General features: G+C 43.0%; 1 protein-coding gene across 1 annotated transcript; it reads right to left on the bottom strand.

Moving 5' to 3' along the window:
* Nucleotides 1-491: 491 nt before the first annotated feature.
* LOC135556852 (uncharacterized) lies at nucleotides 492-15,578 on the bottom strand. The gene is made up of 5 exons (XM_064990281.1): nucleotides 14,022-15,578; nucleotides 12,021-12,214; nucleotides 11,680-11,824; nucleotides 11,197-11,502; nucleotides 492-2,519 (listed from the first exon to the last, which is right to left on the bottom strand). Exons 1-5 carry the CDS (start codon nucleotides 15,576-15,578, stop codon nucleotides 2,358-2,360), a joined length of 2,364 nt encoding a protein of 787 aa, XP_064846353.1. The 3' UTR covers nucleotides 492-2,357.
* Between the last annotated feature and the right edge of the window lie 556 nt (nucleotides 15,579-16,134).

The raw sequence follows: 16,134 nt of genomic DNA, 5'->3' as shown, positions 1-16,134 counted from the left end.
TGATTGTTAAATCATTGATTGTTGTCGTCGGTAATGTTAACAAGCGCATCATCATGTGATCATCACTCTTCCTGTTGCTGTTCCAGATCAAAGACAACCCCCTCCCTCCTCTGACAGCTCGTCAAATCCAGGAAGACAAAAGCAATTCTGAATAATTGAGATTCATAAATTGCTCATGCATATTCATGAACTACTTCCTCTTAAAAATCTGAAGCAAGTGAGATATTTACCATGGCGGTATCTAAAGTTAATGCAAACCTCCCCATAAACTTTCCGGTTTCAATTCTACCATCAGTCTGCAGTGATGGAAGGCTCAGATTACAAGTGTCCTCTGATCAGTGATTGGAGTGTTCCTCTCACCTGATTGCTAGAGTAAAACTGGCCTTGAATTAAAATAAACATTTGAGTCAATATTCTCATTGTTTAGTTTCCTGAATAACAGTTAACACACACACACACACATATTTTGTATGAAACATTTATTAACATTTTTGTGGTACATTCATCCACACAGGTTTTCCTCTAGTGAAACAAAGGGAGACGGTTTTGATACAGACCTCAAATCCTCTCTGCTGCTCTGTAATGATCATAATAAAACATGCATCAATTGAATCTCTGACAAGACACATATCTTTTATCAATGTGATGAATATAAAATGTTGAAGTCTCATGAAGAACCTCTTCACAATTCTATTTTCATGACAAGTTAAATACTTAAAACTGGGAAAACCATATTTTTGGTTTACAACATTTTCTAGAAGAAAAACGTCCATAAGTGCCTCGTAATAATAACTGTAGCTTCACAGAACCACATATGACCTTTTATCTATTTAGTTTAGGCTGGGTTAGATTTCCCAGACAATGATGGCTGTGCTTGTTTGCACTTGTGCTTTTTAACAGTCAACTGCACATCTTCCATATGCATCAGTGCCGTTTCTCAATTGTTGAGTTTCAGTCATGATCGCATCCCATTTCTATGACTATTTACATTATTGTAAGAATCTGAATGAATTCTAATTCCAATGAATTATTATGACACTATGAAACAATAATCCTACATGAAAACACGAGTAGTCCTATGACAGTGCTGATGTTGCTGCTCTCTGTGTGCTCTAGGTCCCTGCTCGAAGGGAGAGAGGTGTCAGTCACTAGGCAAGTTTCCATTGATCCAGGTTTATTCAACAAAGGATTGCGACATCTGTAATGGAAACGGCAGTTGTAGGATACCTTTTTTCCCCCGAAAGATCTAATACATTTATTCCATTCGAGGGGTGGATTTATTGTGACAAATGATGATGGAATAAAATTAAGATTGCAAAGAAAATCAGAAAGGTACGCTGGGCGTGTGACGTTATCGCGTAACTATAAAGCTCCACTCCACATTTATTTCTAAATGCCTACTGCTTGCTACATGAATTTTTCCAGCAACAAAAAATATTGTTTCTTTGCAAGTAGAGTATTGTTTTGACTTTCAACAATGCCTGAATTGCTTTACATTGGAACTTGAAGTTTCACCATGAAATGGTTTCAAATCTTAACTAGTGCAAGTTACACCCTGACACAGACCACAGCAATAAGTAGGCACATGAGAATGATAAAAATATGGCAAATATTAGTAAATTCTTGCAATCTATCCATTCTGGCTTTTGCGAGCTACCTGAGACATGAAACAGATACGTGGACACTTTATTAATGCACAATTTGCCAAAATTGATCATTTAAAACCCTTCAACAACCTCATTACATCTAGCTGTTTTTATCAACACAAGACAGTTCAATGTAAATGCACCGGGACGGGCAATTGTTGCATCTACTTCCTATGCAATCTTTCTAAATGTCAACAAAAAATGACTGTACAAGTTAATGGAAACCTAGCTAGTGTCTAGCTGCGTACCGCCAGGTTAGTGACTTCCATGGTTCATGGCGGAGAGGTCATAGTTATACTGCGCTCCTATTGGTGTAGGTAAGATCACCATCACCGACATAGCACCGACTATGTAAAAAAACAAAAAAAATAGGTGTACACTAGTTACCACAGCCACAAAGTAAGAATTGTCTATATAGTAAAAATGAATGAAAACAAAAACATGCTTTTTTGTCTTAACCTAAACTTAGAATTAGGCTTATGGTTATCAGTGTGGTTAAGGTTAGGGTTATGTTTAAAATCACATAATTTAAGAGAAATTGTAGAATTAGGCGGGGTTTATGAATTTGTGGCTGTCGTAACTAGCGACGACCCTACAAATTTAAAACAAACTTCAGGTCAGACTCTCTTGGTGTTCCCTTGGAGATGGAGGCATGGCTTTCAGCTCCCCTCCTGACCAATCATCCACTGTTACCCCTGACCCGGGCAGGGCTTAGTCCAGTGCTTCCTGTTTGATGCAGATGAGGGTGGGGCCACACTGTCTGTTGCTCTTCCCCTCCCTGCGTAGGACGTACTCGCTGAAATGGGAGGAGTCTATTCCTCCACCACATGCCCCTGCTATCTCGAACCCTCTCTGCTGCAACCTCTCCAATACCTGTCAATCAAACACATATGCATTACAGACACCGCACACAAAAACACACACCATTGTGGTCAGAAGTCATTTCAGAAAGGCTCTGATTCAGGGTTGATAGTCATACAAGAATACAGATGGTGGAAGAAAACCAACGTGTGTGTAAATGTGAAAATGTGTTACTAACAATAGCACAAACAGTGCCCAAAATTATAAACACAACATGTAAAGTGTTATACTCACAAAAAGCTTATTTTTTCTCAAATTGTGTGCACTCATTTGTTTACATCCCTGGTAGAAGGGACTTCTCCTTTTATAAGATAATCCACCATCTGACAGGTGTGGAATTTTAAGAAGCTGATTAAACAGCATGATCATTACAAAGGTGCACCTTGTGCTGGAGACAATAAAGACCACTCTAAAATGTGCAGTTTTGTCACACAACACAATGCCACAGATGTCTCAAGTTTTGAGGGAGCGTGCAATTGGCATGCTGACTGCAGGTATGTCCAACAGAATTGTTGCTAGAGAATGATGATTTATCTACTATATGCCACCTCTATTGTCATTTTAGAGAATTTGGCAGTACATCCAACCGGCCTTACAACCACAGACCATGTGTAACCACACCAGCCCAGGACCTCCACATCTGGCTTCTTCACCTGCAGGATCGTCTGAGACCAGCCACCCAGAAGCTGAAACTGTGGCTTTGCAAAACCGAAGAATTTCTACAAAAACTGTCAGAAAACGTCTCAGGGAAGCTCGACTGCGTGGTCGTCCTCCTCACCAGAGTCTTGACCTGACTGCAGTTCGGCGTCATAGCCAACTTTAGTGGGAAAATGCTCACCTTAGAAGGCACGTTGGAGAGGTGTGCACTTCAGGGAGGAATCACGGTTTCAACTGTACCAGGCAGATGGCAGACAAAGTGTAGTGTGTGGGTGAGAGGTTAGCTGATGTCAAGATTGTGAACAGAGTGCCCCATGGTGGGGTTATGGAATGGGCAGGCATAAGCTATGGACAACAAACACTATTCAATTTTATCGATGGCAATTTGAATGCACAGATATACCGAGATGAGATCCTGAGGCCCATTGTCATGCCATTCATCCACCGCCATCACCTCATAATTCAGCATGATAATGCATAGTCCCATGTCACAATGATTTGTACCCAATTCCTGGATGCTAAGAATGTCACAGTTCTTCCATGGCCCGAATAATCAACATACATATCACCCATTGAGCATGTTTGGGATGCTCTGGATCGACGTGTACAACTTGTTCCAGTTCCGGCAATTTCCAGCAACTTCCCACAGCCATTGAAGAAGAGTGGGACAACAATCCACAGGCCACAATCAATAGCCTGATCAACTCTATGTGAAGGAGATGTGTCGTGCTGCATGAGGCAAATAGTGGCCACACCAGAAAATGACTGGTTTTCTGATCAAGGCCCTTACTTAAAAGAAATATATTTGTGACCAACACATGCATATACACTATATATACAAAAGTATGTGGACACCCCTTCAAATGAGTGGATTCGGCTATTTCAGCCACACCCATTGTTGACAGGTGTGTAAAATCGAGCACACAGCCATGCAATCTCGATAGACAAACATTGGCAGTAGAATGGCCTTACTGAAGAGCTCAGTGACTTCCAATGTGGCATCATCATAGGATGCCACCTTTCCAACAAGTCAGTTCATCAAATTTCTGCCCTGCTAGAGCTGCCTTGGTCAACCGTAAGTGCCTTTATTGTGAAGTCTAGGAGAAACAACGGCTCAGCCATGAAGTGGTAGGCCACACAAGCTCACAGAACGGGACCACCGAGTGCTGAAGCATGTAGCATGTAAAAATCCTCTGTCCTCGGTTGCGACACTCACTATTGAGTTCCAAACTGCCGCTGGAAGCAACGTTAGCACAACTGTTAGTCGGGAGCTTCATGAAATGGGTTTCCATGGCCGATCAGCAGCACACAAGCCTAAGATCACCATGTTCAATGCCAAGCATCAGCTGGAGTGGTGTAAAGCTCACTGCCATTGGACTCTGGAGTAGTGTAAAAGCGTTAACTGGAGTGATGAATCACGCTTCACCACCTGGCAGTCCGACGGACGAATCTGGGATTGGCAGATGCCAGGGTAATGCTACCTGTCCCAATGCATAGTCCCAACTGTACAGTTTGGTGGAGGAGCAATAATGGTCTGGGGCTGTGTTTCATGGTCGGGCTAGGCCCTTTAGTTCCAGTGAAGATAAATCTTTACGCTACTGCATACAATGACATTCTAGGCGAATATGTGCTTCCAACTTTGTGGCAACAGTTTGGGGAATGCCCTTTCCTGTTTGAGCATGACAATGCCCTTTGCACAAAGCGAGGTCCATACAGAAATGGTTTGTCGAGAATGGTGTGGAAGCACTTGACTGGCATGCACAGAGCCCTGCCCTCAACCCCATCAAACACCAATGGGATGAATTGGAACACTGACTGCGAGCCAGGCCTAATCGCCCAACATCAGTGCCAGACCTCACTAATGCTCTTATGGATGAATGGAAGCAAGTCCCTGCAACAATGTTCCAACATCTAGTGGAAAGCCTTCCCAGAAGAGTGGAGGCTATTAGCAGCAAAGGGGGACAAACTTGATATTAATGCATATAATTTTGGAAGGAGATGTTCTACAAGCAGTTTTCCACATACTTTTGGTCATGTAGTGTGTTTATTCCCAGTCATGTGTAACCTATAGATGAAGGCCTAATAATTTAAATCGACTGATTTCTTTATATGAACTGTAACTCAGTAAAATCTTTGAAATTGTTGCATATTGAATTTATATTTTTGTTCAGTGTATATTCAAAAATATATGTTGCCATGTATTTTAATGAATGGAAAATGTAGCTTTTTACCTTACATACTGTAGCTCACTATCAAAATAAATGCATAAAACTACAAAGTGCAGCACTAAATCACAACAGCATGCTGTGGTGTAGTTTTAATGAACGACTCATGACTGAGAGAAATTGATGATAAAAATATTGTGGGTGCTGTTTTGTTAGACTTCAGTGCGGCTTTTGACAATATCGATCAGTCTGCTGCTGGAAAAAAGTATGTGTTATGGCTTTACACCTCCTGCTATATTGTGGATAAAGAGTTACCTGTCTAACAGAACACAGAGGGTGTTCTTTCATGGAAGCCTCACCAACATAATCCAGGTAGAATCAGAAATTCCCCAAGGCAGCTGTTTAGGTTCCTTACTTTTAAAAATCTTTACTAAAGACATGCCACTGTCTTTGAATAAAGCCAGTGTGTTTATGTATGCAGATGACGCAACACTATACGTGTCAGCTACTACAGCGACTGAAATGACTGCAACACTTAATGACCTGCAGTTAGTTTCAGAACGGGTGGCAAGGAATAAGTTAGGCCTAAATATTTCAAAAACTAAAAGCATTTGATTTGGGACAAATCATTTACTAAACCCTAAACCTCAACTAAATCATGTAATGAATAATGTGAAAATTGAGCTCGTTGAGATGACGAAACTGCTAACCCTGGATTGTAAACTATCATGGTCAAAACATATTGATACAACAGTAGCTAAGACGGGGAGAAGTTTGTCCATAATAAAGCGTTACAGTGCCTTCTTCACAACACTATCAACAAGACAGGTCCAACAATCCCTAGTTTTGCCGCACCTGGTTCCATAATGTGTATGTTTACCAGTTTTTTAATCTGATTCTACTGCTTGCATCAGTTACCTAATGTGGAATAGAGTTCCATGTATTCATGGATCTATGTAGTACTGTACTCCTCCCATAGTCTGTTCTGGACTTGGATATTGTGAAGAAACCTCTGGTGGCATGTCTTGTGGGGTATGCATGGGTGTCCGAGCTGTGTGCTACTAGGTTAAACAGACAGCTCGGGACATTCAGCGTGTCAACACTTCTTACAAAAACAAGTAGTGTTGAAGTCAATCTCGCTTCCACTTTGAGCCATGAGAGATAGACATGCATATCTTTAACATTAGCTCCCAGTGTACTTTTAAGGGCCAACCGTGCTGCCCTGAGCCAATTGTAATTTTCCTAAGTCCATCTTTGTGGGACCTGACCACTCTACTGGAACAGAAGGGACTGTGAAGAGGCACACACAAAGGTACAGACACACACATACGCACTGTACACACACGTACATTGTAATATTGTTGTATGTTGGTATTATACATTTTGTATTATAGATATGTAGTGGTGTAATAATGTTATAATGTTTTATCTTTTGTTTTAGATGCAATGTAAGTACCCTAATGTGTTTGGACCCCAGGAAGAGTAATGGAAATCCCTAATAAATACAAATACAAATGATTGACAAATAAAAGTGTGCTCTCAATAATCTTTATTTTTTTGCTCAAATAGCTTGGTCCATTGTTGAATTGTGTCATGTTAGTCACTGGGAGGTGGAATCTGAAACACAAATTATAATGTACAAATTACCTCTGTGCAGTTAACATCTGTATTTGAACATCAAATTGATACAATGCAGATTCCTTCACCTCCAGTTTACATTATCAGACTCAGAAGTTGAGAGTTACCCTGTGGATAATGCAGAGACAGAGTCAGTGAAATGCTTCCACATAAGATGAAGATTTAGGGGTTAATGTTCATGAACATCAAATTGATACTTACTATGCAGATTACTTTACCTTCAGTGTCCATTGCAAACTCACAAGCTGAAAGTTACCCTGTGGATAATTTAGAGACAGAGAGTCAGTGAAACACTTCTACACAAGATGAAGAATAAATAAGGGGTTAATGTTCATGAACAAATTTTTATTTAATTGGGAACTAGCTAGCTAAATGTTCCCATTGACTACTTACATTGATTGTCCATAGGCAGTTGAGGCTCCAGACCGGAAGGATAACGGATAATGTTTTGCGAGAGATAATCTATCAAGTATCAGAGACACCCAACCCTCACTAAAGCCAGCTAAGCTAGCTAGTTAGCAAGCAACACAATGCTTGGTTGGCCAATAACATTTAATAATAGCTTTGGCAATTAAATTAAAAAATAATACATACGGTGCATTCGGAAAGTATTCAGACCTTTTGACTTTTTCAACATTTTGTTAAATTACAGCCTTATTCTAAAATAGATTTTTTTTATCTACACACAATACCAAAGTTAAAACGTTTTTTTTTTGTGCAAATGCAAATGTCAACTCTTATCAACTTTAATTTTCAAAACAATTCTTACCTTGGGCAGTCACACTGCACATTGGTGGCAAGCTAAAAAGGAGCTAGGTAGCTTTGTTAGCAAATTTATGAAAACTCTTGCTTGCAGTTGAAGAAATTATATTCTTCCTCTGTTACCCACCCGGTTAAAAACATATTTTAATTCAATGTTATGAACATATAATCAAATAAAAGGCCATTATCAACGAGAAAGCTTCTTGATGGTGGCACATGCTCTTTTCCTTCTTCTAGAGAAAATTCTAAATTGCAATGGCTGCTCTGTCAGTTGGAGGCGGGCTTGGGAACATTTCAAATTGTGATTGACAGCTCAGGAAATCTTAAAATATATTTACAGATATGTTCTACGTTCAAGTGACTTTGCGAAATAAACACCTTATTTAAGGTACAGTGCCTTGCAAAAGTATTCACCCCCTTGGCATTTGTCCTATTATGTTGCATTACAACCTGTAATTTAAATAGATTTTTTAAATTGGATTTCATGTAATGGACATACACAAAATAGTCCAAATTGGTGAAGTGAAATAAAATAAAATAATTAAAAATAAACTAATTGAAAAGTGGAGCGTGCATATGTATTCACCCCCTTTGCTATCAAGCACCTAATTAAGATCTGGTGCAACCAATTATCTTCAGAAGTAACATAATTAGTTAAATAAAGTCCCCCTGTGTGCATTCTAAGTGTCAAATGATGTGTCACATGATCTCAGTATATATACACCTGTTTTGAAAGGCCCCAGAGTCTGCAACACCACTGTGCAAGGGGCACCAGCAAGCAAGCCGCACTATGAAGACCAAGGAGCTCTCCAAACAGGTCAGGGACAAAGTTGTGGAGAAGTACAGATTAGAGTTGGGTTATAAAAACATATCCAAAACTTTGAACATCCCAGGGACTACCATTAAATCCATTATAAAAAAATGAATGAATATGGCACCACAACAAACCTGCCAAGAGAGGACCGCCCACCAAATCTCACGGACCAGGCAAGGAGGACATTAATCAGAGAGGCAACAGAGACCAAAGATAACCCTGAAGGAGCTGCAAAGCTCCACAGCGGAGATTGGAGTATCCGCCCATAGGACCACTTTAAGCTGTACACTCCACAGAGCTAGGCTTTACGGAAGAGTGTCAAGAAAAAATGCAATTGCTTAAAGAAAATAAATAAACAAACACATTTGGTGTTCGCCAAAAGGCATATGGGAGAATCCCCAAAGATATGGAAGACGGTACTCTGGTTAGATGAGACTAAAATTGAGCTTTTTGGCTATCAAGGAAAATGCTATGTCTGGCGCAAACCCAACACCTCTCATCACCCGAGAACACCATCCCCACAGTGAAGCATGGTGGTGGCAGCATCATGTTGTGGGTATTTTTTTCATAGGCAGTGACTGGGAAACTGGTCAGAATTTAAAGAATGATGGATGGCACTAAATACAGGGAAATTCTTGAGGGAAACCTGTTTCAGTCTTCAAGAGATTTGAGACTGGCCCAGAGGTTCACCTTCCAGCAGGATAATGACCCTAAGCATACTGCTAATGCAACACTCGAGTGGTTTAAGGGGAAACAATGAAATGTCTTGGAATGGCCTAGTCAAAGCCCAGATCTCAATCCAATTGAGAATCTGTGGTATGACTTAAAGATTGCTGTACACACAGCGGAACCCATCCAACTTGAAGGAGCTGGTGCAGTTTTGCCTTGAAGAATGGGCAACAATCCCAGTGGCTAGATGTGCCACGCTTATAGAGACATACCCCAAGAGACTTGCAGCTGTAATTGCTGCAAAGGTGGCTCTACAAAGTATTGACCTAGGGTTATGCATGCTCAAGTTTTCTGTTTTTTGTGTGTCTTATTTCTTGTTTGTTTCACAAGAGAAAATATTTTGAATCATCAATGTGGTTGGCATGTTGTGTAAATAACATTATACAAACCCCCCAACAATCTATTTTAATTCCAGGTTGTAAGGCAACAAAATCTGAAAAATGCCAGGGGGGGTGAATACTCTCGCAAGCCATTGTAACATATACTCAACATTTATCATCGGATAGAGAATGTTGTGGGGTGTGAGTGTGTATTTTACACATATATTTTACAAATACGTACATACTGTGTATTTTATTTAATTATATAATTGCTAAATACATTTTCCCAATATATTTAAATATTTTATTGAAATATAGTCCAATATATTATTTTCCCCTATGGGGTCACAGTTTGTTTCTGAGCAGGCAGAAGCCAGCCATCTCACTGTGTCCTTCCCTGATCTAAAAACACACATCCCCTCTCCCATGACAACTCACACATACAACATAGACAAACAGATGCAGACAGACGCAAAAAAAAAATATATAATAATATTGGGTGTGTCCCAAATGGCATCCTATGTAGTGCACTATAGGCCCTTGTCAAAAGTAGTGTACTAAATAGGTAATAATGTGCCATTTGGTAGGCAGACATTCTCTCTATGGCTGCAAGATGACATTCCATTAGCATGCCCTGAAGGAGCAGCTGTTACTCTATCCTCTCTGTCTGCCTCCATCCCTGGCTCTCTCTCTCTCTCTCTCTCTCTTACTCTGTCGCTCTCTCCTTCTCTTTCTGTGTGACTGTCACAGGCAGTACAATAGAAACCTTTGTTTGCCTCCATCTCTCTCTCTCTCTGCCTCCTTCTGTCGGTCTCTTTCTCACTCTCACTCTCCCTCCCTCTCTCTGTGACTGTTGCACTTTCCTACCATTCCAGCAGACCCGGTAGCCGATGGCTACATTTTTCATATCTAAAGAGGATTAATCTCTCTTTCCCCTGGCTGGTCTGGCCCTGTATGATATTATTTAAGGTTGTACTATGCTTATGCCATGGGTGCTGGTTAGTGTGATGTTACGTGTCCGGAGTTAAAGAGATTTTGTATACTTTTTAGCCAGTAGTTCTGAAAGTAACACTCACAAGCCAAAAGGTTTCCCAGACCATTGCGTACTACGTCACATACCGTATGTGAAGATATGTACACCGTGTCATTGTGCTCTGTCTCGTTCTGCTATGTGTGCATGATGTGCCTCTTGCTAGCTGTCACTCAAATGGCGAGGGGCTGAAGCTCATTGGTTGAACTCAAATTGCTAGGGGGCTGGCCCATGTGGGAGAAAATGTAGAAAAAATGGCGCAGCACAGCTTCCAGAAAAACCGGTTGTTTTCATGACTAATTGAGGCAAAACCGTAACTCTGCTCATAGATTATGCATGTATGAACTACACATTGACACATCCAGCGCAAAGATAAAAAATACTTTGTAGTCGCCAAAGTTCTGGAGCATGTCTTTAAGGCTACATACACAGAGTTGAGGTGGGTTAATGTGATATGAGTTGAGGTGACCTTATTCGTTGTGAGTTGAGGTGACGTAATCTGTTATTGTAGGATGTTGGATAGTTATTTTCATGGTAAGCAGTGGTATTGATAGGGTAGTGTCTGTCTTGTTACCTGTACAGAGTTGAGGTGACAGTATCCATTGAGTGGAAAGCGTATGACGTGAGTAGAGTCATGATTCCAGCCTGCGTTCATGGAGTTGCACATGACGTCCCCAACCTCTGGAAACACATCCTCGATCAAAGCCCTGTCTCCACTCAGAGTGATCCTCTCCCCCAGCTCTGGAGCTACACGCACCACCACACACTCACACACACGCCACACACTCCTGGCCTCACGCTCACTCCTCCAGCGTTCTAATTCTGCTTGTAGTGGGGATAGCTTGAAGAACCTGGCCTCCTCGTAGAGTAGAAAGTACTCCTGGAACACGCACACACGCAATCACACACACACACACACACACACACACACACACACACAATGATACCTCAGATTCTTTTAAAAAGTGAACCCACAAAGTTTCACGCACTATGTTGTCAGAAATGAATTATGGACGAGGTTTTCCAGTATCTCTCACTCAGTGTCAGAGATACTCACTTTGAAGTCGTCAGGGAGGAGCAGTTTGGCCGTCCGCAGGAAGTTGAGGATGTAGCGGAATATATGGCCGTCTCGGTCTATGAAGTAGTGCTGCTTCAGACTATCTAACACTATGGGCTCTGTCCCGTTGAATAGACGACCAATCCTGGTGGAAGGTGATATCATCATTGTGTGCATGTTCATGTTTGAGGGGATCAGTTTGAGAAAGGCAAGGCGCAGAATCCCTAATGTTGATCACATAATGAGTAGTTATTTGGAGTGCAATGTCATTTGTAGATCAGTGACTGTTCAATCCACTTCAATGTAGTTGATCTCAAACACCCTATGTGTGTGTGTCTTACCGTGACTCGGGGTACTTGGTGAGTGTAGCCAGGCTGCTGGTGTACATGTGTCCTCCTACATCTATGTGTACAGGGGCGTTGGTCTTTGTGAGCTGGGCGGGGGTGGGGATGCCCCCGATACCCCCAGAGCCCAGTGGAGAGGCAGGGGACTGGGAGACCAGCGGCCTACTGGCCATGCTGCTATTACGGCTATCCTGGGAGACAAGAAGAAAAATAAGAAGAATACTTTATTGTCCAATGTACACAAATGTCCAACGACAATTTGTCACACATACTGTAAACCGTTAAACACACGAGGCATTACAGAGTTCTTCCATGAGCGACCAAGTAGAGACAGGACACTAGTAAGGAGTAGTAGACTGAGACTTCATTCATACTGCGTCAACGCTTTGAGCACAGAACTCATGATGCACTGCACTGCATGACGAAGAGTGTATTTACCCTTTTCAGAGTCTGTGTGTATATCAGGGGTAGCTTTTGGTTGCGAAGAGAGATCTGAGTGTAGTTAAAGGAGCTCAGAGACAGAAAGGAGTCTGCCTCCTCTGGTCCTCTGCTAGACAGGTAACGTTTTGAGACAGGTGAGGACATTACCTTATCGAGGAGGGTTTAAAAACCTTTGTAAATGCTTCACGAAAATCTGCACTTCAGAAAAACTAACAAGCTATAAAGTCTACTGGTCAGCATTTACTGTGGTAAGTGCAGTGAGGGAGAAAGACAGCCATGGCCCGCAGGACAGAGTCTGCCTCTTAAAGCTGAGAGCACAGTAAATAGTAAGATACTGTAGGTATACAGAGATAGAGGGAGATAAAGGGAGAGAGATATAGCTGATAAAGCAGAAATCAGATGAGCAGAGCTGTTGGTAATGCAGTAGACATGTCCATCTCCCCAGGACCACATAACAGGCAGGCTCATTAGAGGAATGGCTCAAAAACATGAAACTCATAAGAGACTGGACACACACACACATTAATTTTGTCATTGGAGGAAAGATACTTACTTGAGACAGCCTGCCATACTTTTTTTCATTATAGTGCCTGTGTCTCAGGAAAATGTGAGCTTTAGGCGAATGGGTATAATAGATGTATGTATGTATGTATGTATGTATGTATGTGTGTGTGTGTGTGTGTGTGTGTGTGTGTGTGTGTGTGTGTGTGTGTGTGTGTGTGTGTGTGTGTGTGTGTGTGTGTGTGTGTGTGAGAGAGAGAGAGAGAGCTTGCATGCTCTGGCTCTACCCCTGCCGGCTCCACTGTGGTGCATGGTTAATAACTGTGGGCCTGTGGTGCAGTAACCCATGGCAACAGACAAAGTCCCAAAGAAAACTCACTACTGTCCTCTCCTCTGCACTCACAGTGTGCGTCCCAAATGGCACCCTAATACCTATTTTTATTGAACATTTATTTAATCAGGGGAGCCCATTGAGACCAATGTCTCACTGTCAATTGTGCTCTTAGGACAAGAATTTCAACATGGACATTCCAACAACAACAAAAAATCAACAACTACAGGTTACAATTTCAAAAACGACCATTTCAACACCACAATAAATGTGTACATTTAATCAAAACAAATGCAATTCTCCTTTAACAAAATCAACATTAGATTCCTAAACTGAATCAAGATGCAGTTGCACTACAACAGGGAATAAGGTGCCATTTGGAATGCAAGCACAATATTCATGACCTCTTTACTAAAGCACCTAGAACACCCAAAGAGAATACAAAACTCACTCCTACACAATACAAACCCACACACATCCTACAGGTCAATGCTTTCACAGTAAATTGGAAATGATGTAAGACTCTATACACTTAAACACCAACACATTAACACAGAAAATGCTGCGTGACCAAATGGCGACATAACCTATTACGCACTCATTTACTTTCCGCATTAAATCCGAGGACGTTTTTGAGAGGCTGTCTATAAGTAAGGTTATCCTGCATTACATTTAAAAATGCAAAAGCATAATCTCTGTCGGTGCACTGTATGAAACTCTATTACCTGCACGGATACCACGTCAGTCAGTAAAGGAGCGGATTGCTGACCGTGGGGCTCCTGGGGTCGGTTGTCCACGGGCTCTGTACCGTCCACTATGACCACAGGGGACATTGCGCGTTCTCCGGGACGCACACAGAGCTTCTTAGGAGAAGGAGGTCCCGAAAAATCGCAGAGAGCACGAGCTTTCCTTGTTGTTCTCTGCGGCTTCAGTTCCACTGTGTCTGTGACCTGTTGGGTGTACGGGATCACGAGCTGGAGATGAGACTGCACGCCACCATTAACTGTTTCCGAGGCAATCTGAAGCGACACCAACTTTGATCCTATACCGGCAATGCTGTTGAGCGTTGCTATGGAAACGGCGCCGATGCAGTGGTTGGTGTAGGTCTTTGACAGTTTGGCAGCACGCGACAGCATCTGCATCCTCGTGCCAAGCAGGTTTTTACCAATGGCTTTGTTCTCATACCATGTTATGTCGCTTGCGCAGCAGTGGTCTCGTGGTCGTTGGAAGAATGCTTTGCACACTGGGTTCCGTTTGGAGACATACCTAACAAAGCTGGCATATGGACAAAACTCAGTTCCAGTCTCATACATGCGCGGCAAAGTATCTTCATCCGGGTCTGGTCTCTTTTTATTCCAACACGCGGAGCGAGACTTGTGATACGGCCCCAGTGCTTTGAAATAGATAAACTTTCTCCCATTCTCGTCTATGGCCAGGCCGAATGAATCCTCCTCCAGCTCGCGCTGATTCTCTCGCCCCCTCGTACAGAAATACATGCATGTCTCGAACCACACTTTGTTGAGCAGCCCGAACGGCGTATCGATGTTAAACACACTGGAGGTGTAGAGTTTTCTCAGGTCCGCCCGCGTGATTGCCTGTTTTTGCACCACGGGACCAGCACCCTGCTCCTCCAGCTTTCTGATGACCGCGGCCAGGGTCAGGTTGGCGCTGCGTAGCTCCGGGTCTTTAGTGAGATCCAGGGTGCGACAGTACGGTGGCTCATTCAGGTAGCGGTTCAGAGAACTCCGAATGCTAATGAGGGAAGACTTGCTGTAGAGCTGGCCGCTCTTAGAGCGTGCCTCCGCGTAGAAGGACTGCAGGACCGCGCACAGCGCCTCCTTGTCCAGAGTTTCAAAGTCAGGACTTTGGGATTTCTCGCTCAGGTACTCCCGGAAGATCCGTACCGCATACCTGGTAGCCAGGCGGGTGTTTTCGCTCAGTCTGGAGCGGTCGGACGGCTGCAGGTCTCCCTCAGGATCCGAGTCCAGTTCGGGGATGTGAAACAGTCCAGGGTCCGCTCCCGGTCCCAACCCGCTGCACTGGTCCGTACTACGCATAAGGACCGCTTCTGTCTCCATAACGGTGCAGCTGCTGGGGTCTGCGCACTCTGCCTCCCACTCCAGTTCATCCTCCCCGTACTCCTCCCCGGTGATCTGTACCTCCTGGATCTCATCATCCTCCTCATCTCCGCTCCTCTCAGTCTCCGGGCAACTCATGTGCTCCTCCCGCTCTGTCCCCGCTGTGTCACTAGAGCAGTCTGCGCTGCCAGGCATTCTCGCCATATTGCAGTCTGTGTAGCAGTCCTCAGGCAGAGCGCATGCGCTATATTGGACCACAGAGATGGGAGAGCTTTGTGTTTAGTGACCTTCAGCTAGGCACGCACTCTTAAAGGTGCAGGGAGCGAGCGCTGCTAGTGGGTAAAGGGAGCGCGCTCCCCAAAAAAGGCTGCAGTATTGGACTGCATATTGGACCACTCACAAGCACCATGGGATATATCTAACAGGGTTTCATATCTCGTTTTATTGGAAGTAACTACTGCAATATCTGACTAACACACACACACACACACACACACACACACACACACACACACACACACACACACACACACACACACACACACACACACACACACACACACACACACACACACACACACACACACACACACACACACACACACACACACACACAAACACACACTTGCCTATTAGAACAGTGTTGCCAGCTCCAACAGCTTGATTTGAGAGGATGCAGCTTTAAAGACCCACAGCTTCCATCTCAAGGCCATCAGACTTAAACAGCCATCACTAACATTGAGTGACTGCTGCCAACATA

The sequence above is a fragment of the Oncorhynchus masou genome, chromosome 15 (genome assembly GCF_036934945.1).
Source record: "Oncorhynchus masou masou isolate Uvic2021 chromosome 15, UVic_Omas_1.1, whole genome shotgun sequence".
Classification (NCBI taxonomy): Eukaryota; Metazoa; Chordata; class Actinopteri; order Salmoniformes; family Salmonidae; genus Oncorhynchus; species Oncorhynchus masou.
This window is presented reverse-complemented; position numbering and strand designations above follow the sequence as displayed.